The sequence below is a fragment of the Bufo bufo genome, chromosome 6, assembly GCF_905171765.1.
Source record: "Bufo bufo chromosome 6, aBufBuf1.1, whole genome shotgun sequence".
NCBI classification, from domain to species: Eukaryota; Metazoa; Chordata; class Amphibia; order Anura; family Bufonidae; genus Bufo; species Bufo bufo.
In genome coordinates, this window is record NC_053394.1 from 357,655,115 (window position 1) to 357,678,326 (window position 23,212).

General features: G+C 44.0%; 1 protein-coding gene across 2 annotated transcripts in view; it reads left to right on the forward strand.

The window, feature by feature from the left end:
- LOC121005946 (SAP30 binding protein) overlaps positions 1–23,212 on the forward strand; it is a 68,013-nt gene that overhangs the window by 775 nt on the left and 44,026 nt on the right. For both annotated transcript variants that reach the window (XR_005779985.1, XM_040438801.1), the window contains exons 2-3: positions 8,920–9,020; positions 20,413–20,460. Coding sequence is in view for 1 of the 2 variants with exons in the window: in XM_040438801.1 (XP_040294735.1) it covers positions 8,920–9,020; positions 20,413–20,460 (149 nt within the window). In the remaining variant the exon portion in view is untranslated. The remainder of the gene's footprint in view (positions 1–8,919; positions 9,021–20,412; positions 20,461–23,212) is intronic.

The following is a 23,212-nucleotide window of genomic DNA, read 5'->3' on the forward strand; positions in this document are numbered from 1 at the left end:
CACAGTGTCCCCATCCCCTTCATTGGTGGCAGTGGCAGATTACACTGCTGGGGCTCAGATCGTTACCATGGCAGCCAGGACGCTACTGAAGCCCTGGCTGCCATGTTCAGCTCCCTGCTGCTGTGTGTACAGAGCCCAGGGCAGCAGGGAGATGTGAGCTCCTATTTACCCTGATAGAGATCTATCAGGGTGAATAGCACAAGGGATCAAAAGATCCAGGTTCTAGTCCCTAAGGGAAGAAATGGTTGTTAAATAAAAAGTTAAAAAAAACTTAAAAAAAACCCAAAATACTAAAAGTTTAAATGGCCCCCTTCCCAGTTTTACATATAAAATTTACAAACAATAAAGAACCTATTACATATCGCCACGTCCCAAAAAGTGTGAGCTATTAAAATATAAAAAAATATTTCTGCTCGGTGAAGGCCGTAACAGAAAAAAAAACTCTAAACCACGCAATTCGCCATTTTTAGTCACCTTGTTCCCCAGAAAATGTCCCTGGATGTGAGAGGCATGTGGTGCTGTTTTCTCCTATATGTAGTGCACCTGCGTCTCATCTTCTCAAAGTCCTTTTTTTTTAAAATTATATGCATTTTAAATTTGGCGACTAAAAAATGTAATTTGGCTCCTAAATTTTTTAGTTTAGGAGCCAATGGCTCCTGGTCATTTTTTTTTGTCTGGAGCACTGTAATACATGGCCATACTGAGTCCTCAGGACCTGCTTTTGCAGTGGGACTCCGATCTGGCTAAGGCTACTTTCACACCTGCGTTCAGGTGTCCACTCGTGAGCTCCGTTTGAAGGGGCTCACAAGCGGCCCCGAACGCAGCCGTCTGGCCCTAATGCATTCTCTATGGAGGCGGATCCACTGAGAATGCATCAGTCTGCCAGCGTTCAGCCTCCGCTCCGCTCAGTGAGCGGACACCTGAACGCTGCTTGCAGCGTTCGGGTGTCCGCCTGGCTGTGCGGAGGCGAGCGGATCCGTCCAGACTTACAATGTAAGTCAATGGGGACGGATCCGCTTGAAGATGACACCATATGGCTCAATCTTCAAGCGGATCCGTCCCCCATTGACTTTGAATGTAAAGTCTGAACGGATCCGCTCAGGCTACTTTCATACTTAGAAAATTTTCTAAGTTTTAATGCAGACGGATCCGTTCTGAACGGATGCGAACGTCTGCATTATAGGAGCGGATCCGTCTGATGTTTCGGATCCGCTCCTAACGCTAGTGTGAAAGTAGCCTAATGCAGTTGTGTCCCCAAAACGGGGCCCTTTTTCCATAAAGTCCATATGGCCTAAGACTGCATGTGGTTAGGGGGTCATCCTTATAAGACCCTAATAAATAGAAACCCCCCATTTGCAGCAGAGAGGTGGAGAATATAACGGAGAGCAACTGCATGTGTGCGACCACCTCAGGTGTGGCCCTGAGCTGGAGGAGAGAGGCAGTAATGGCTGACCATGTACTTTGTGGTTGGGCCACTCTGTATTTCTTCTCACTGGCTAATTACTGACTCCCAAGAAAGGGATCTGTATGCTGGAAGAGGGCATAGGGCTTTACTGGAGCAGGCCTTTTCGGTGGTCCCCTCTATTACACATACAGAACAGTGATGCATCTTGATTTGGTCATTTGATGCCATCACCGCTGCTGCATTGGGATGTATTGCTGTTTATGTGGATTTTGTGTCCTCCTCCAGCCAGTAATGTCACGGCACCAGGTCTTGCACCAGCACGTTCTGGAGGTCCCTTTTAGGGATCGACCGATTATCGGTTTGGCCGATATTATCGGCCGATATTGAGGATTTTGAACGTTATCGGTATCGGCATCTATTTTGCCGATATACCGATAACGTATTGGGAACACAGAACGCGCTGCTGTCAGCGCTCTCTGTGTTTCCTCCGCAGCACAGGGGAGAAGGAAGCAGTGTTTCCTCCCCCTGTGCTGCTGCTGCCGCTGCCGCCAATGACAGAAGAGAAGACAAGAGGAGGGGAGGGGCTGTGGCCGCTGCGCCACCAATGAAGATAAGCCTTTCATTCATATACAGGAGGCGGGAGCTGGCTGCAGAATCACATAGCCGGCTCCCGACCTCTATGAGCGATACCTGCGATCCGCGGTAGTTAACTCCTCAGGTGCCGCGGATCGCAGCTACCGCTCATAGAGGTCGGGAGCCGGCTATGTGATTCTGCAGCCAGCTCCCGCCTCCTGTATATGAATGAGAGACTTATCTTCATTGGTGGCGCAGTGCGCCCCCCCAAGCCCCCCAGTATTAATCATTGGTGGCGCAGTGCGCCCCCCACCCCAATCCTGGCCAATAGTAAAAACATTGGTGGTGCAGTGCGCCCCACCCCCCCCCCCCCCCCCCACCCAGTATTACTCATTGGTGGCAGTGGCCACAGGATCCCCTCTCCCCTGCTCCTCCGATCGGAGCCCCAGCTGTGTAATCCTGGGGCTCCGATCGGTTACCATGGCAGCCAGGACGCTATTGAAGCCCTGGCTGCCATGTTCAGCTCCATGCTGCTGTGTGCACAAAGCACAGAGCAGCAGGGACAGTGTGAGCTCCTATTCACCCTGATAGAGATCTATCAGGGGGAATAGGACAAGGGTTCTAGTCCCTAAGGGGGCTAAAAGTTAGTAAAAAAAAAAAACACAAAAATATTAAGTATAAATGAAAAAGACTTATAAAAAAAAATACACATTAACAATAAACAAAAAAATACACATTAACAATAAACATATTAATTTTCAGCAGATTTGTGTAGGAATTTTTTTTTTTTCTCAAAAATGAAAATTCCCAGACTATCGGTATAAATTATCGGCTATCGGCCTGAAAGTTCACAAATTATCGGCCCTAAAAAATCAATATCGGTCGATCCCTAGCTCCCTTTACATGGGACAACAGAGCAGCAGATTATCGGGAAGGAAGCATTCCTGCTGGTGGAGGAGCCCGCTGTATTTCCATGCAGCGATCTCCTCCTCAGTATGGGGAGGAGTAATCCGCAATGCCATCTCTCTTCCTCATATTGACTCGTTGTTTACACAGCACAGTCTGCTGTCGGCAATCCACGATTTTTGTGTGAGCGTTTCGCTTCTTCATCGGGTAATTGGCGGTACTTTTACACCGCCAGATAATCGCTAATGAGCGTTTCTTGGCCCTGTGTATAGGGTCCTTGAGGATGAGAGGCACGAACTGTACCGAAAAAAAGCAAAATAATGGGCTGACCTCCAAGTAGAACCAACTGAGGACTGATATTCCTTTTCCAAATAGAAAATTGGGTTGAAAGTCCAGCACTTTTGGAATATAAAATGCCTTTATTTAATATCCGGACAGTAGAAAAAAATGTTAAAACCAAGTTCACTTACATGGTTTATACAACAGAATAAAAATATTACTACAGGGAGTGCAGAATTATTAGGCAAGTTGTATTTTTGAGGATTCATTTTATTATTGAACAACAACCATGTTTTCAATGAACCCAAAAAACTCATTAATATCAAAGCTGAATATTTTTGGAAGTAGTTTTTAGTTTGTTTTTAGTTTTAGCTATTTTAGGGGGATATCTGTGTGTGCAGGTGACTATTACTGCGCATAATTATTAGGCAACTTAACAAAAAAACAAATATATACCCATTTCAATTATTTGTCCTGCATGAAAATCATGTTTTTCTTGAAGGATGCAGACTTCTTCCTGTACCACTGCTTGAAGAAGGTGTCTTCCAGAAACTGACAGTAGGACTGGGAGTTGAGCTTGACTCCATCCTCAACCCGAAAAGGCCCCACAAGCTCATCTTTGATGATACCAGCCCAAACCAGTACTCCACCTCCACCTTGCTGGCGTCTGAGTCGGACTGGAGCTCTCTGCCCTTTACCAATCCAGCCACAGGCCCATCCATCTGGCCCATCAAGACTCATTCTCATTTCATCAGTCCATAAAACCTTAGAAAAATCAGTCTTGAGATATTTCTTGGCCCAGTCTTGACGTTTCAGCTTGTGTGTCTTGTTCAGTGGTGGTCGTCTTTCAGCCTTTCTTACCTTGGCCATGTCTCTGAGTATTGCACACCTTGTGCTTTTGGGCACTCCAGTGATGTTGCAGCTCTGAAATATGGCCAAACTGGTGGCAAGTGGCATCTTGGCAGCTGCACGCTTGACTTTTCTCAGTTCATGGGCAGTTATTTTGCGCCTTGGTTTTTCCACACGCTTCTTGCGACCCTGTTGACTATTTTGAATGAAACGCTTGATTGTTCGATGATCACGCTTCAGAAGCTTTGCAATTTTAAGAGTGCTGCATCCCTCTGCAAGATATCTCACTATTTTTGACTTTTCTGAGCCTGTCAAGTCCTTCTTTTGACCCGTTTTGCCAAAGGAAAGGAAGTTGCCTAATAATTATGCACACCTAATATAGGGTGTTGATGTCATTAGACCACACCCCTTCTCATTACAGAGATGCACATCACCTAATATGCTTAATTGGTAGTAGGCTTTCGAGCCTATACAGCTTGGAGTAAGACAACATGCATAAAGAGGATGATGTGGTCAAAATACTCATTTGCCTAATAATTCTGCACGCAGTGTATTGGGAGCTGTGACAAAGGGGAGCTGTTGTGGTTTTAGATAGTCATGAGTATGAGAGAGATATCTTTCAAATACTACAAGATGGTGATACTTACCGTAAATTAAATGGCGATTCAAAGATGCTCTGGGGCAGTTGCTGGAGGAAGGGCATGCCCTAAATGCATTCCTATTATGTATATATAAACAGGATGTTTGTCTTTTGTACCGCCCCATAGTGTCCTGCTCTGCATCATTAGAGAGATTATGTCAATGGTTGGACACTCCTCCTGAGCTGTGATGGGGAGAGGTTGGACACTCCTCCTGAGCTGTGATGGGGAGAGCATGGACACGCCTCCTGAGCTGTGATGGGGAGAGCATGGACACGCCTCCTGAGCTGTGATGGGGAGAGCATGGACACGCCTCCTGAGCTGTGATGGGGAGAGCATGGACACGCCTCCTGAGCTGTGATGGGGAGAGCATGGACACGCCTCCTGAGCTGTGATGGGGAGAGCATGGACACGCCTCCTGAGCTGTGATGGGGAGAGCATGGACACGCCTCCTGAGCTGTGATGGGGAGAGCATGGACACGCCTCCTGAGCTGTGATGGGGAGAGCATGGACACGCCTCCTGAGCTGTGATGGGGAGAGCATGGACACGCCTCCTGAGCTGTGATGGGGAGAGCATGGACACGCCTCCTGAGCTGTGATGGGGAGAGCATGGACACGCCTCCTGAGCTGTGATGGGGAGAGCATGGACACGCCTCCTGAGCTGTGATGGGGAGAGCATGGACACGCCTCCTGAGCTGTGATGGGGAGAGCATGGACACGCCTCCTGAGCTGTGATGGGGAGAGCATGGACACGCCTCCTGAGCTGTGATGGGGAGAGCATGGACACGCCTCCTGAGCTGTGATGGGGAGAGCATGGACACGCCTCCTGAGCTGCGATGGGGAGAGCATGGACACGCCTCCTGAGCTGCGATGGGGAGAGCATGGACACGCCTCCTGAGCTGCGATGGGGAGAGCATGGACACGCCTCCTGAGCTGCGATGGGGAGAGCATGGACACGCCTCCTGAGCTGCGATGGGGAGAGCATGGACACGCCTCCTGAGCTGCGATGGGGAGAGCATGGACACGCCTCCTGAGCTGCGATGGGGAGAGCATGGACACGCCTCCTGAGCTGCGATGGGGAGAGCATGGACACGCCTCCTGAGCTGCGATGGGGAGAGCATGGACACGCCTCCTGAGCTGCGATGGGGAGAGCATGGACACGCCTCCTGAGCTGCGATGGGGAGAGCATGGACACGCCTCCTGAGCTGCGATGGGGAGAGCATGGACACGCCTCCTGAGCTGTGATGGGGAGAGCATGGACACGCCTCCTGAGCTGCAGCAGAAAAGTCCCTCCCCTTGAGCTGCCAGCTTGATATAAATCTAGTAGAGCAATGAATGGGGAGATCTCTGGATCCATGTGAGGTACAGGGCTGGTTCTAGCTTTGTTAGAAAGAGATTGTCAGGTCCTATATGATGTCTGATTATCATTTTTTTTATTAGTCTTGGGAGAACCCCTTTAAGGGATAACAAGAAGGTATTCCATTAGGCAATATATTAGCTCCATCTATGTATCTGTCCCATTCTAATCAAACTGGGAACTGGCTTTTACAAATGTGGCTTGAATAGATGTGGTTTGTGTAGATGTGTAATATCTGGGAAGCAGATTGCTTCCACTGCCAATAATCTCAAACATAATAAACTGCAATACACTGTATGTCCTATATGTGCTAGAATGCAGCGAGTGTAATAAACATGGCTGCACTACACGTCACTTGAAGATTAGAATTGCAGAAGACCTCAAAGGGGTTCTCCGGGAATTAAGAAAATGAAAATACTTAAATATTACTTAATTCTAAATATATTCCCAAATACCTTTCATTAGTTATAATGGCTCGTTTTGTCTAGAGAGCATTAGGAGAAATAAAATGTTCGCTGTCCTAAGGAGGAAGTTACTTCACAACTCTGAGCTAAAGAGCTGCCTCATCCTCCTCTCTGCTCTACTTGTCAGGGATTACGTTCACATAGCCTTATGAGGGTTTGTTTTGTGCAGGACAAGTTGTACTTTCCAACCCCACCATTTAATATTGCATATAAGCCAGTTCTGCATTACACCAGTTTGATAAATGACAAATATATATACACTGCTCAAAAAAAAAAAGGAACACAAAAATAACACATCCTAGATCTGATTTAATTAAATATTCTTCTGAAATACTTTCTTTACATAGTTGAATGTCCTGACAACAAAATCACACAAAAATAAAAAAATGGAAATCAAATTTTTCAACCCATGGAGGTCTGGATTTGGAGTCACACTCAAAATTAAAGTGGAAAAACACACTACAGGCTGATCCAACTTTGATGTAATGTCCTTAAAACAAGTCAAAATGAGGCCCAGTAGTGTGTGTGGCCTCCACGTGCCTGTATGACCTCCCTACAACGCCTGTGCATGCTCCTGATGAGGTGGCGGACGGTCTCCTGAGGGATCTCCTCCCAGATCTGGACTAAAGCCTCTGCCAACTCCTGGACAGTCTGTGGTGCAACGTGACGTTGGTGGATAGAGCGAGACATGATGTCCCAGATGTGCTCAATTGGATTCAGGTCTGGGGAACGGGCGGGCCAGTCCATAGCATCAATGCCTTCGTCTTGCAGGAACTGCTGACACACTCCAGCCACATGAGGCCTAGCATTGTCTTGCATTAGGAGGAACCCAGGGCCAACCGCACCAGCATATGGTCTCACAAGGGGTCTGAGGATCTCCTCTCGGTACCTAATGGCAGTCAGGCTACCTCTGGCTGGCACATGGAGCACAAAGAAATGCCACCCCACACCATTACTGACCCAATGCCAAACCGGTCATGCTGGAGGATGTTGCAGGCAGCAGAACGTTCTCCACGGCGTCTCCAGACTCTGTCACGTCTGTCACATGTGCTCAGTGTGAACCTGCTTTCATCTGTGAAGAGCACGGCGCCAGTGGCGAATTTGCCAATCTTGGTGTTCTCTGGCAAATGCCAAACGTCCTGCACGGTGTTGGGCTGTAAGCACAACCCCCACCTGTGGACGTCAGGCCCTCATATCACCCTCATGGAGTCTGTTTCTGACCGTTTGAGCAGACACATGCACATTTGTGGCCTGCTGGAGGTCATTTTACAGGGCTCTGGCAGTGCTCCTCCTGTTCCTCCTTGCACAAAGGCGGAGGTAGCGGTCCTGCTGCTGGGTTGTTGCCCTCCTACGGCCTCCTCCACGTCTCCTGATGTACTGGCCTGTCTCCTGGTAGCGCCTCCATGCTCTGGACACTACGCTGACAGACACAGCAAACCTTCTTGCCACAGCTCGCATTGATGTGCCATCCTGGATAAGCTGCACTACCTGAGCCACTTGTGTGGGTTGTAGACTCCGTCTCATGCTACCACTAGAGTGAAAGCACCGGCAACATTCAAAAGTGACCAAAACATCAGCCAGGAAGCATAGGAACTGAGAAGTGGTCTGTGGTCACCACCTGCAGAACCACTCCTTTATTGGGGGTGTCTTGCAAATTGCCTATAATTTCCACCTGTTGTCTATCCCATTTTCACAACAGCATGTGAAATTGATTGTCACTCAGTGTTGCTTCCTAAGTGGACAGTTTGATTTCACAGAAGTGTGATTGACTTGGAGTTACATTGTGGTGTTTAAGTGTTCCCTTTATTTTTTTGATCAGTGTATATACACACACATGCTAAAACAATGCTCCAATCCATTCACCATTTCCCAGCAAATCTGTGTATGTTTACCGATATAAACCCTTTCTTTCATTCTAACATTTTATGCTAAGACTAAGGCCCCATTCACACGACCGTATTTGTGGTCCGCGTTTTCTGCGAATTGGATGCGGACCTATTAATTTCAATGTGTGGCGTCCGCATCCATATGTCCGTTCCGTAGCCCCGCAAAAAAGATAGAACACATCCTATTCTTGTCTGTTTTGCGGACAACAATGGCCATTGTTACAGTGGATTCGCCCAAAAAATAGATGTCACACGGACGCCATCCGAATTTTTTTGCAGATCTGTATTTTGTGGACTGTAAAATACAGACGGTTGCGTGAATGCACCCTGAGGTTGCGGTAGTCACCTAAAACATGTAAGTGAACTTGGTTTTAACATTTTTTTTTCTACTGTCCGAATATTTAATAAAGACACTTTATATTCCAAAAGTGGTGGGCTTTCAACCCAATTTGGTTGGCATGAATTGAAACCTTGTACCTGTTTATGCACTAAGGGGGGGGGGGGGGGGGTGTTAATATTTTCTGCGTTATTCTTCTTTCAAACGTTTAGTTTTCGGTTTCAGATGAGATTGGGGGCTTGGTGTCCAGGTCGTATGGACTGGGTGACCTATCGCGGGTGGAAGAGGATCGATCCAACAAAGATGACGAGTCAAGTCGGCATTCTGTAAGTAGTTTAGGGTAAGGGGGGGCGATACCAAACCCCATCCTACCGTCTGTCATTACCTCGATCACCTGCCGTCTTTGCAATCAGTAACTTGATGTCTCGGAAATCCGTGCTTAGGCCGCATTGTTTTGGGCAAAGTTCAGGGATTGTGCAGAAGTTTAACAAATGAATCTGGCAGCAGGAAATGTCATGAAATGTAGAAATCGGATGTTGCCCACCTCTTAAAGGGGTTGTCTAAGATTTTTATTTTTAAATAAGTGCAGAGGAGCATAACTAACACCTGCCACATCCCGCTGCTCCCAAGCCTCTGCTCTGATCCCGGCAGGGCCTGCGGGGGTGACATGCGGTTCATCATTCACATGACCACTGCCTCCAGTTACTTGGTTTCAGCGGTCATGAATGGTAGGACATTGACAAGGTGAGTGGTTTTTTTTTTTTTTTTTTGTTTTTTTTTCCTTTGTTTTATACAGCCACCTGATCTTTGGCACTTTTTTTAAATTTTGGACAACCCCTTCTCTTTGAAGAGAATTACCACCGTAAACACTCATTTGACATCTAATTCACTGCTATATGTTATTGGAGGATAAGAAGTACGGAAGTATGGCGATATAACTATTTCTGAGATGCGGGAGGCAGAGAGTTTATTAATATCTAATAAGCATACGGTCATCTATTAAAGGGGTCATCACATAAATGTAACAAATGAAAATCCGACATCATATAGGACATGACCATCTCTTTCTAGCAAGGCTAGAACCAGCCCTGGACCTCACATGGATCCAGAGATCTCCCCATTCATTGTTCCAAATGTTCTGCTACATTTATTTCAGGCTGGCAGCTCAGGTAAGTGTCCTTTATCAGAGGTGTGTCATGTCTGCTGCAGCTGGTGGCAGTTGAAGGATGGAACGGAGTGTGTGCTTCTGTCTCCGTGAGGAGAGAGAAATTACAAAAAGAGCAAACAGCAGGTGGCACTCTACAGATACATTTCATTGAATAAGTCAGTAGCTAGAATGAATTTTTAATTACATGCAATTACAGAAGTATTCAGAATATTGGCACAGAATAGTTGTGATGGCTAACCTCCGGCACTCCAGCTGTGGTAAAACTAGAACTCCCAAGATGCACACTTGCTTGGCTGTTCTCAGAACTCCACAGAAATGGAGCATGCTGGGAGTCGTAGTATCAACACAGCTGGAGTGCCGGAGGTTATCCATCACTGGGAGCGTCAATTTTACATGTGTTGGTTACTTTTATACCAATGACCGGTCTTTTATATGAATGTATGTGGGAGTGAAGTGTGACTACTAGGCCCCAGTAATGCACACTGTCGACGCAGTTATATACTATTATGTGGTGTTGATTATTTATATATATATATATATATATATATATATATATATATATATATTTCATCCGTTGTAAAGATCTGTTTTTTATTTTTGTATCTTTTTTAAAATAAATTACTTATTGACCATATTGCATGGATGTGTCCGATTACCAGCGAGGCAGTAAGTTATTAACCATCTATCACTTTTGTCTTTGGAGATGGGGATCTCCTTTGCTGTGCGCTGGTAATAGGACAATTCCACCGCTGGGATCCGCACCTACAACGAGAACGAAGCGGGGAGCGCTGTGGCTGGAGGACCCCAGATTTCCCGGGGTCCGTCCACCACCAAGCGCTGCTCCCATAGAAGTGAATGGGCTATTTTCGGCGGCCCCATAGAAATGAATGGGGGGCGGCTGCGCATGCGCAGTGCGCCCTCCGTTCATTTCCCGGCTCCGTTCTCATTGTAGGTACGGGTCTCAGCGGTGGGACCCGCACCTATCAGACAATGGAGGCATATCCTAGCGATATGCCCCCATTGTCTGAGATGGGAAAACCCCTTTAATGCTTTCTAAATGCTGTTAAAACAGCTCAGGCAAGATAGCCACCCCCATAATCATGTTCAGGAAATAGAATTTAAAAATCTGTAATCAGAAAACAAAAATAGATTAGAAAAAAATGATGTGTTGCTATTTGGTTTTAACTAGCAGAATAAAATTTTTGGCAAACCATTCCCTTTAATTCCTTAATGACCAGCATCATACATGTACGGCGCAACCGGACTTGACTTAACGCCCAGCGCCGTACTTGTATGGTGCGCTGATCGGGCGGGTGCAGGAGCTGCGCCTGCCCGATCTGCCGCAGGGGTCCAGAAATTACTGAATGCCGGACCCCAGCTGTATGCGCCAGTATTGGTGAAATGCTGCCGGCGCATTAACCCTTGCACTGCCACGGTCATCGCTGACCACGGCACGTGCCGGCTTCAGATGTGTGCGGGGTGTCTATTAGGTCCCCGCGCTGCTGTGACTGGGACCCGAGGCAGGGAAGGCAGCCCGATGCCTTCCTTAGCATCGTCACTGCCTTCCGGGAGAGCCTGAGATCCAGCAGGCTTGTCGGGTGGTAATAATTCAATTAAGAATTATTAATTATGGCCATAAAAATAATTAACCATAAAAAAATTTAATTTTCTAAAATTTGTCATAAATTCTTAAAATCATGACCTGGTGAATTGTAGACAACCTAATTGATACAATTCACATCTGAGTCCGACTATTTCCTCAGATAAATAAGTTCTTTTTGACGTGAGATGACATTAATGATAAAATGTAGTTCTACATTATACAATAATACACAGGTATTATAAAAATATGCAGATTTATTGGTTACAAGATTATAAACCTATGTAAGTAAATAAACACAAAGATACATACAAATGAATATATATAGCGTTAATATAAAGCATTACAAGCTTAAGAATACATGTGAGTGGAAATAACTTGTCACTTATAACCAAGCTATTAGGTTAGGATATCAAAATATGAACATAAGTTATATACATCACTTCTGTTCAGAGAAAAGCTCATGATATCAGGATGGGCATGTCTAATCCTAGACATCAATATAGAATGCTAAATCCATTCTGCCCCCCCTAACCAACTACACATCACATGACTTCAAGATGGGCAAATCCATCCAAGGATATAACTTAGAAGAGATAACTGTATCCTTCCGCCCCATCCTGGACTATTTTCACATATATAACTTTGGTAAGACTATTAAGACAAATAACAGGGATCTAGGATCTTAAATGGGAAGGATTTGAAACAAATCTTCCTTGTGGGAATCCATCACTTAGCTTGGCGAAGAATGTTCTATCAATATATATATATATATATATATATATATATATATATATATATATATATATATATATGCAATTATTTAATGCTTTGCTAGATTATGAGTCTAGATTCTTCTGCAGGTAGAATGAAGCCTTACAATATCCTAAGACTACATCTCAATATGGAGATGATCAATTAATGTAATCATGTATTTAATCGCCAATCTAGATGGTATAATTTCACCCACACTATCAAATTAGTCTTAATAAAATGAAATATCATTTTCTGTGTCTTACCAAGTCCTAGCAGGAATCTCACTTCTGCTCCTAGGAAAGCTGGGTGGTCCATCATAGCGCATCTCATTATGGCTTCCATCTTGATAGACCTCAACTTCTCCTCTACTAGCTAGTTCTTTTCTCTTGATCGCTTCCATGCTACTCCGCACACGAATAATTATTCCCCCCCTTATCTAAGAATCATCCCCTTTAGATTAGGGATTCCCAATCAGGTAAGGTGGGTGTATTCGCATGCTAATAACCACATGACGTTATCTCAACTCCTAATATGGTATAGGACAAATAATGAAATAATATAATGTTGCCCATCTGCCTCCAGATGGCACTGCGGTACTGTAGGTGAACATCACAACTTTTAAGCATTAAAATTAAATATCTAATAACACGTTCTCAGGACCTCTTTGACCTTTCCATATAAATCACTGAGGAAGGTCTTTTCCTGACACTTTTAATTACCTATATCCTGGACTTGTTGGAGTTGACTGTCTTCTCCTATCTTTTTGAAATATAGGTTGAGCGGCTTTGATGCTTGGCATCGGAACTTGTACATTTCATTTCACTTATGTACTCCCATGAATAACTATTGTTTTGAAATCCAATTAACTTAAACTTGTTTCTGTAGTTGTTTCTTCTAAATGGTAAATACATGGTATAACATATATATAAATCAATACATTGTTACACATAGATAACACATTATATGAATTATTGATTAACATATGTTGTAAACTAAATATACCATGCAGAGATATAGATATATATATATATATATATATATATATATTTATGAATATATAAATTGAAGCTCATACAGCAGGTGTGCTCCAAGGACATGGGTCCTTATCAAGTAACCATGTTCCCTCCAGACAGATATGTCTTAGGGAGTTGACTTACTTCTTACAGATGGTCTCATATCTTTAGCACTAACTTTTAAACTACAATGTCCATTTATGTTCCCAATTATTATTATTTTTTTTTATATAGACTGAACTTGCCATGAACTCATCTTGGCTTCCTCAGCCACATAATATAACTTTGGTTCAGGCTGGTCTTATTCTTAAAGGCAATGAGATGAGCATTAATTTTGATTATAATGTCATTAGATAATATTGTATACGTATGAAAATGCCCAACAGGCTGAAGTGTATTACAGTGTGTAATACACTTACAGCCAATGCATTACAATACAGAAGTATTGTATTGCAATGTATAAGTATTGTAATGCATTGTAAAGGGAATCAGACCCCCAAAAGTTGTGAGGAAAAAAGCTAGAAAAATAAAGTTGTACAAAAGAAAATTAAAAGTTTCAAGTAAAAAATAAAAAAGCGTCCTTTTCCCAAAATAAAGTAAAGAAAAATTGTAAAAAAAAAAAAATAGGGGGAAAAAAAGAAAAGTAGACATATTGGGTATCGCCGCGACCGTATCAACTGGCTCTATAAAAAATCACATGACCTAACCCCTCAGGTGAACGCCGTCAAAAAGATAAAATAAAAACTGTTCTAAAAAAATAAATATTTTTGTCACCTTAAGTCACTAAAAGTGCAACACCAAGCGCTTAAAAAGGCGTATGCCCCCACAATAATACCAATCTAACGGTCACCTCATCCTGCAAAAAAATGAGCCCCTACCTAAGACAATCGCCCAAAAACTGCAAAACTAGGGCTCTTAGAATATGGAGACACTAAAACATGATTATTATTTTTTTTATGAAAAAATCATTGTGTAAAACGTAAATTAAAAAAGTATACATATTGGGTTATGCCATGTCCGTAACGACCAGCTCCTATAAAAATATCACATGACCTAACCACTCAGGTGAACACAGTAAAAAAAAAAAAGTGTACTAAAAGCCTTTTTTTTTTTTTTTGTCACCTTACATCACAAAAAGTATAATACCAAGCGATCAAAAAGTCATATGCACCCCAAAATAGTGCTAATCAAAGAGTCATCTCATCCTGCAAAAAATGAGACCCTACCTAAGACAATCGCCCAAAAAATTAAATAAAATGGCGCTCAGAATATGGAAACATTAAAACATGATTTTTTATTTTTTTGTTTAAAAAATGCTGTTATTGTGTAAAACTTAAATAAAAAAGTATACATATTAGGTATCTCCATGTCCAGAAGAACCTGCTGTATGACATATCACATGACCGAACACCGTAAAACAAAAACTAGTGTCACCTTACATCACAAAAAGTGTAATACCAAGCAATTAAAAAGTTACATGCACCCTAAAATAGCACCAATCAAACCGTCATCTCATACAACAAAAATTGAGCCCCTACAACATTCGCCAAAATTTAAAAAAAAAAACTTTTTTTTTTTTTTTTTTAGTGTCCCCATATTCTGAAAGCCATTTTTTATATTTTTTTTTTAAATGCTTTATTATGTAAAACTGACCCAAACAACCAAAAGTAGTCATATTTGGTATTGTCGTGTCGGTAACAACCGGCTTTATAAAAATACCACATGATCTAACCTGTCAGATGAACATTGTAAATAAAAAAACGGTGCCAAAACAGCTATTTTTTTGTTACCTTGCCTCACAAAAAGTGTAATAAAGAGCAACCAAAAATCATATGTACCCTAAAATAGCACCAACAAAACTGCCACCTTATCCCGTAGTTTCCAAAATGGGGTCTTTTTTGGAGTTTCTACTCTAGGGGTGCATCAGGGGGGCTTCAAATGGGACATGGTGGCTTAAAATTATCCCAGTGAAATCTGCCTTCCAAAAACCATTTGGCATTCCTTTCCTTCCACGCCCTGCCGTGTGCCCGTACAGCAGTTTACAGAAACACCCCACATGTGGTCGTAAACTACAGAATCAAGGTAATAAATATTGAGTTTTGTTTGGCTGTTAACCCTTGCTTTGTTACTGGGAAAAAGTGGATTAAAATGGAAAATCTGTCAAAAAAGTAAAATTCAGAAATTGAATCTCCATTTTCGATTAAGGGTCCATTCTCACGCCCGTAGTGTATTGCGGATCCACAATACACCGGGACAGCACCCCTATAGAAATGCCTATTGTCCGCTATTGCGGACAAGAATAGGACATATTCTATTTTTTCCGGAGCCGCGGACTGGAAATGCGGATGTGGATAGCACAATGTGTGCTGTCTGCATCCTTTCCGTCCCCATTGAGAATGAATGGGTCCGTACCCGTTCTGCAGAATTGTGGAACGGATGCAGGCCCATTCTACGGACGTGTGAATGGACCCTAACACCTAAAGGGTTAACAAAGTTTGTAAAATCAGTTTTAAATACCTTTTTAGGGGTGTAGTTTCTAAAATGTGGCAATTTATGGGTGGTTTCTATTATGTAAGCCTCACAAAGTGACTTCAGACCTGAACTGTTCCTTAAAAAGTGGGTTTTAGAAATTTTCTGAATAATTTAAAGATTTGCTTCTAAACTTCTAAGCCTTCTAACGTCCCCAAAAAAAAATTTCATTTACAAAATGATACAAACATGAAGTAGACATATGGGGAATGTAAAGTAATAACTATTTTTGGAGTTATTACCATCTATTATAAAAGTAGAGAAATGGAAATTTGAAAATGTTTCCAAATTTTTGGTAAATTTGGTATTTTTTTTTTTTATAAATAAATGAAATTTTTTGACTCAATCTCAGAATGGCCTGGATAAGTAAAAGCATTTTAAAGTTATTGCCACATAAAGTGACACTGGTCAGATTTGCTAAAAATGGCCTGGTCCTTAAAGGGAACCTGTCACCGGGATTTTGTGTATAGAGCTGAGGACATGGGTTGCTAGATGGCCGCTAGCACATCCGCAATACCCAGTCCCCATAGCTCTGTGTGCTTTTTATTGTGTAAAAAAAGCGATTTGATACGTATGCAAATTACCCTGAGATGTGTCCAGCGTGAAGGAGCCCAGCACCGCCCCGCATCCTCAGAATCTCCTCCTTGCTCCCCAACGCCAGAAAGCTAGAGTGCCGTAATCTCGCGATGCGTGAGCTAGCGCATGCACAGTGTCGTCAGTGTTCCTTCCTTGTGCTGGCATCAGCCTCAGGGAAGGAACTGCGCATGTGCTAGCTCGCGCATCGCGAGATTACGGCGCTCTGACTTTCTGACGCCAGGGAGCAAGGAGGAGATTCTGAGGATATGGGGTGGTGCTGGGCTCCTTCACGCTGGACTCATCTCAGGGACAGGACTCATCTCAGGTTAATTTGCATACGTATCAAATCGCTTTTTTTACACAATAAAAGCACACAGAGCTATGGGGACTGGGTATTGCAGATGGGCTAGCGGCCATCTAGCAACCCATGTCCTCAGCTCTATACACAAAGTCCCAATGACAGGTTCCCTTTAAGGTGAAAAATGGCAGGGTCCTGAAAGGGTTAAACTAATTATCTCTTTTGTGATCTCATATTCAGTATTTGGCTTATGCAGAGAGCTACAGTATTTCACAAAAGTGAGTACACCCGTAAGTGAAAATGGCCAAATTGTGCCCAAAGTGTCAATGTTTTGTGTGGCCACCATTATTTTCCAGCACTGCCTTAACTCTCTTGGGCATGGAGTTCACTAGAGCTTCACAGGTTGCCACTGAAATACTCTTCCATCCTCCATGACATCACAGAGCTGGTGGATGTTAGACACCTTGTGCTCCTCCACCTTCCGTTTGAGGATGCCCCACAGATGCTCAATAAGGTTTAGGTCTGGAGACATGGTTAGCTAGTCCAGCATCTTTACCCCGTTTCTTTAGCAAGGCAGTGGTCGTCTTGGAGGTTTGTTTGGGGTCATTATCAGGTTGGAGTACTGCCCTGCGGCCCAGTTTCCGAAGGGAGGGGATCATGCTCTGCTTCAGTATGTTACAGTACATGTTGGCATTCATGGTTCCCTCAATGAACTGTAGCTCCCCACTGCCGGGAGCAGTCATGCAGCCCCACACCGTGACAACCCCACCACCATGCTTGACTGTAGGCAGGACACACTTGTCTTTTACTCCTCGCCTGGTTGCCGCCACACACGTTTGACACCATCGGAACCAAATAAGTTTATCTTGGTCTCAGACCACAGGACATGGTTCCAGTAATCCAGGTCCCTATTTGGATTGTCTTCAGCAAACAGTTTGCGGCCTTTCTTGTGCATCATCTTTAGAAGAGGCTTCCTTCTGGGACGACAGCCATGCGGACCAATTTGATGCAGTGTGCGGTGTATGGTCTGTGCACAGACAGGCTGACCCCCCACCTCTTTAACCTCTGCAGCAATGCTGGCAGCACTCATACAACCTCTGGATATGACGCTGAGCATGTGCACTCAACTTCTTCAGTCGACCATGGGGAGGCCTGTTCTGAGTGGAACCTGTCTGGTTAAACCGCTTTATGGTTTTGGCCACTGTGCTGCAGATTTTTAATCAATTATAAATGAGCAGATATGGTCAAAGGCAAAAATGTTTTTTAATTAAGTTTTTATTTTTTTTACTTATTTTTTTTTTCCTTCAAGATCCAGGGGGTCTCATTGATGCACAGTGGACTGCAATAGTCATCTGTTGCAATGCACTGTACTGCCAGTATTGCACAGATACTAAGGTCCATTCACACGGCCGCAAGTGTTTTGCAGTCTGCAAATTGCGGATCCACAAAACACGGACACCGGCCATGTGCTGTCCGCATTTTGCGGACCGCACATGGCTGGCACTATGATAGAAAGGCCTATTCTTGTTCGAGGCTGCAGACAAGAATAGGACATGCTCCATCTTTCTTGCGGGGCCGCAGAACAGAACTATGGATGCGGACAGTATATGGTGTGCTGTCTGCATCTTTTGCGGCCCCATTGAAATGAATAGGTCCACACCCATTCTGCAAAATTGCTGAACGGATGCAGACCCATTCACGCGGAATGGAACGTCCGGCCCCTAATAGAACAGTACTATCCTTGTCCGTAATGCGGACAATAATAGGACATGTTCTATTTTTTTGGCGAACGGAAATACGGAAACGGAATGCACACGGAGTACCTTCCGTTTTTTGGCGGACCCATTGAAATGAATGGTTCTGTATACGGTCCACAAAAAAAAGAACGGATACGGAAAAAGAATACGTTCGTGTGCATGAGGCCTAAGGCTACTTTCACATCTCCGTTGTGCAGAGAACAACCTTCCGGAATCCATTGGATTTACCGCTGCTGGATACAAACTGCATGCTCGCCGGCCTCATTAAGTGTGTAAACTGCAGAATTTTAGTTTTTTTGTTTAAATATAAATATCAACGTGGAAAATTTAAAAGTGTTTCACATCAAATTTAAACAGTAGGTCATTTAATGCTGCAGAAAAAATGGCTGGCTGGCCACAAGTTCCCCAGCAGTCACAGCTTCAGTGTAGCAAGCGGTTTTGAAACAGTAAGGATATGTGAATTAGGGCTCATGCACACGAACGTATTCTTTCCGTGTCCATTTTTTGTTTTTTTGCAGACCATGTGCGATACCGTTCATTTCAATGGGTCTGCGAAAAAATCTGAAGTTAACCCGTGTGCATTCTGCAAAAAAATAGAAAATGTCCTAATATTCTCCTCATTACGGACAAGGATAGGACTGTTCTGTTAGGGGCCAGCTGTTCCGTTCCGCAAAATACGGAATGCACACGGACGTCATCCGTATTTTTTGTGGACCGCAAAATACATAAGGTCGTGTGCATGAGCCCTTACCCAGAGAGAAAATTCACAGAATAGACATATATTCTAGAATTGCACTAAATATTAGTCATTGTACTGGTCCTAAATAATGAAGCATATTTACCATTTACATGCTATGAAAAAAAAAAAAAAATCGGTGAACAGTTGTAACATTTAGTTACATAATATGGCACGATCCGGTGTTTAAAGTGTATAGCAATGTGCACTTCCACCCCATGAGCTGATGCTGGTGGACATGCATACTCAGTCACAGCCAGATCTCTCCGCATAGTGATCCCAATAGAAATGGGAGGTAGATTTATCAAACTGGTGTAAAGTAGAACTGGCTTAGTTGCCCATGGAAACCAATCAGATTCCACCTTTCATTTTCCAAAGGAGCTGTGAAAAATGAAAGGTGGAATATGATTGGTTCCTATGGGCAACTAAGCCAATTGTATTTTACACCAGTTTGATAAATCTCCTCCATAGTGTTCTGCCCTGCTTGTCGGGAGAGGAGTCCCTACAGTACCATGGCCCTACACCTGAGAAGACTCCTGTAGTTAGACGTAAGTACTACTCCCTGTAGGGAAGTAAGAAAGGACTGTATTGTTGGCTGCCAGAGGGGGGAGGAGGCTGATTCTGTTCATGGCTTCCTCCCCTCCCCATCAGCAGCAGCACCAATATGGAAGCAAAATAAAGACAAGAAATGTATTTTTGCTTGATGGAAACACTGCAAATTACTTTAAAGCAGCCATTAACAACATTTAATGTCTTTTGGTGTAAAAGGGGTTATCCGAGACTGAAAAATGTCCCCCATATGCCCGGGCCCCTCACACTGAATCTACATACCTGGCTCCCCGCTTCCTGCGCCACTCCTGGTCCCTGCACCGCCTCTGCTGCTTCTCCCCGTGCGATGATGAAAACCTCCGGTGTCGGGGGCAGCAGCCAATGGAAGACTGGGACGAGCCTCCCTAGCGTTACCCGTGATACCAGGGAGCCAGGTAAGTAGATTCAGTGTGAGGGGCCCGGCACATCGGGGACATTTTTTAGTCTCTGATAACCCCTTTAAATGGTTTATGGATAAACTGGATTCTAACAGTGATCACGACCCGGATGTATAGTTGGGAACGTAAAGCTTTGCAACCCCTCAAGATGATCCAATGTGGCATATGTAGCTCTAGAGTGGTGCCAGTTTTATGGCATAATTGCAGTGTAAAGTATGGCGTTTAGTAGTTCATGTGAACTCTCACCCCCCAGGATCGGACTCCTGTTTCCTAAACCCTGTAAATTCTTGTTTTTGTAGGAAGCGGACGTTTCAGAGAATGACAATCAGGAGACTGATGAAACAAAGGTATTTTGGGAGAGGGTTAGATGGCATGGCTATCTCCTGTGTGTCCTCTGCCCTGCTAACACCCTTTCCTGTCTCCTGAGCGAGCCGCTGTGTAATCTTCTGTATACACGGCGGTCTGAGGATTTCATGGCGTCGCTTGCCTGTCTCTGCTGTGTGTGTAGTTTTACTCCTTGCTGCTTTCTCTTCCCTTTTTCCTGATCTGTGAGTATTGTTTCTACCGGATCATCTTCTGTCATGTACCTGACGTGTACAGCATAAAAGGACATGGCTTGTATTCTTCCCAATACAAATTAATTGATTTGATTTAAAGAGGACCTCTCGCCGCTCCTGACATGTCTATTTTAATAGCTTCATGCATTCCCCATGTAATAACAATTCTGGAGCATCTATTGTTATGTCTGTAAGTTGTCGTTCCTTTATTATTTCTACTAGACGTTATTAATAAATTACTAGCAGTCTGCAGTAAGGGTACAGAGGGGTGTTACCAGTTGGGGGAGTGTACCTGCACAGTCGGAAAATGGCAGTGCTGATTGGATAGAGTGAGTCTGTACCGGTACACCCCCCCTGTACCCTTACTGCAGACTGCTAGCAACTCATTTATTACTTCTAGTAGAAATAATACAGGAATGGCACAACATACAGACATAACAATAGAGGCTCCAGAATTGTTATTACATGGGGAATGCATGAAGCTATTAACACAGACATGTCAGGAGCGGTGACAGGTCCTCTTTAAACATGCGCCTTCCACAGATATTTATGAATTTAGGCCATATTCACACGTTGTGTATCCTCCATGAAGAATCTATGTTTGGTCCTTGTGTCCGTTGCTCTCCATGTGTCTTCCATGTTCCACGGACACTGCTAGGCTGAAAATAAATTTATAATAAATGATCCATGAAACACAGATCCATAGACTATAATGGGAGTGATGGATCCATAAACATGACTGAAAAAGTATGTGTCCATGCTCAAACACAGATGTGTGAATACACGCATTAAAATAAATGATTACATGGGCTGACCGCCCACATTCATGAACCGACTTCCTTAAAGAGGACCTTTCATGATTTTAAATTTTTTTTTTGTTGTTTAATGGAGTACCGTTACTTGTGGGGTACGCTCCGCTGATGCTGCCATCATTTGTTCTTTTTTTCAAATACCCCTTGCTTGCCCCGCTGTGCCCCCCTGCAGTTTTCGCGCCCTGTATGTTAGCCAACAGGGAGAGGGAGACGCCAGGCTTTCTCGGGGGGCGTCTCCGTCTCCCTGGCTGTGCCGCAGTGGAGCACGTCACAGCCAGGGAGAAGGTGAGCTGTGGGTTTTTTTTTCTCCCTGGCTATGATGTGCTCATCTGCGATTGGAACGGGGCACAGCCTGGCATCTCCTCCTCCCTGTACCGATGCTCAGTATTAACATACTGGACGTGAAAACAGCAGGGGGGGGGCAAGCGAGGGCGGTTTGGAAAAAAAAGAACAATGATGGCAGCATCAGTGGGGTGTATCCTGCAAGTAAAAGTACTTTAAACAAAAAACAAAAAAATACATGAAAGGACCTCTTTAAGCCCCTTGCACGCGACCGAGTGGCATCCATTTTTATAACTGATGCCACTTGGATAGCAATAGAAACATAGAATGTGTCGGCAGATAAGAACCATTTGGCCCATCTAGTCTGCCCAATATACTAAATACTATGGATAGCCGCTGGCCCTATCTTATATGAAGGATGGCCTTATGCCTATCCCATGCATGCTTAAACTCCTTCACTGTATTTTCAGCTACCACTTCTGACCAATAGACCATTTCAATTATTTTCACCTCTATAACGAACGGCATTGCCCCACAGAAGATTGCAAACACATTCCAAACATTTGGTATTGGTAGCAGCTAAAGCAGGGGTCAGCAATCTTTGGCACTCCAGCTGTTGTGAAACTACAATTCCTAGCATGCTCCATTCATTTCTATAGGAGGTCTGAGAAGAGCAGAGCAAGTATGCATGCTGGGAGTTGTAGTTTCACAACAGCTGGAGTGCTGGGGGTTGCCTACCCCTGAGCTAGAGGTATGAGCCTGACCTTGTTTGAAAGCTGACATTTCAATCCAGAATCCTAAAGAAGAACCACAGCATTATCTGCATTACATTGGAAGATATAGCTGTTAGAAATTAGGATGGCTGGGAATGCAGTTAAAAGTGAAAGCAAAAACAGTTTCCCTGATTTCACTCCTGACTTGATTTCTAACAGCTATATCTTCCAAGTTACAAAATTCATTGGTTTCAGGATGAACATTGTAAGTTGAGTCCATAACACTATGGAAAACTGTTAATTGGTTCCAAATCCCCAAAATGTCAGTATGAAAGTAAATTTTAAAGAAAAATTAAACAGATAAGCACGTCTTTAACTAAAACAGACAGGAATAGAGGCTGGAAGCTGTAAACGACTTTTCTCTCTCGTATCATTGGGGGACACAGGAGACCATGGGTATAGCTGCCACTAGGAGGCGACACTAGTGTTAGCTCCTCCTCTCAGCTATATCCCTCCTGCAGACACGGAGCTCATCCGTTTTAGCTTAGGGTCTGTAGGAGGCAGACCTCCCTGCTTTGCAGGGCGTTTTCTTTCATTGCTTTTTCCTTTTTTCCCCTTTAGGCACGGGAAACAGACGCCTGGCCTCTGTTTACCCATGAAGGAAGGCCGGTGTCTGTTCCCCGCCCAACCTCCCCCCAAGAAGGCAAAAGTGGATCGGGGCGGCCCAGCTCCCCT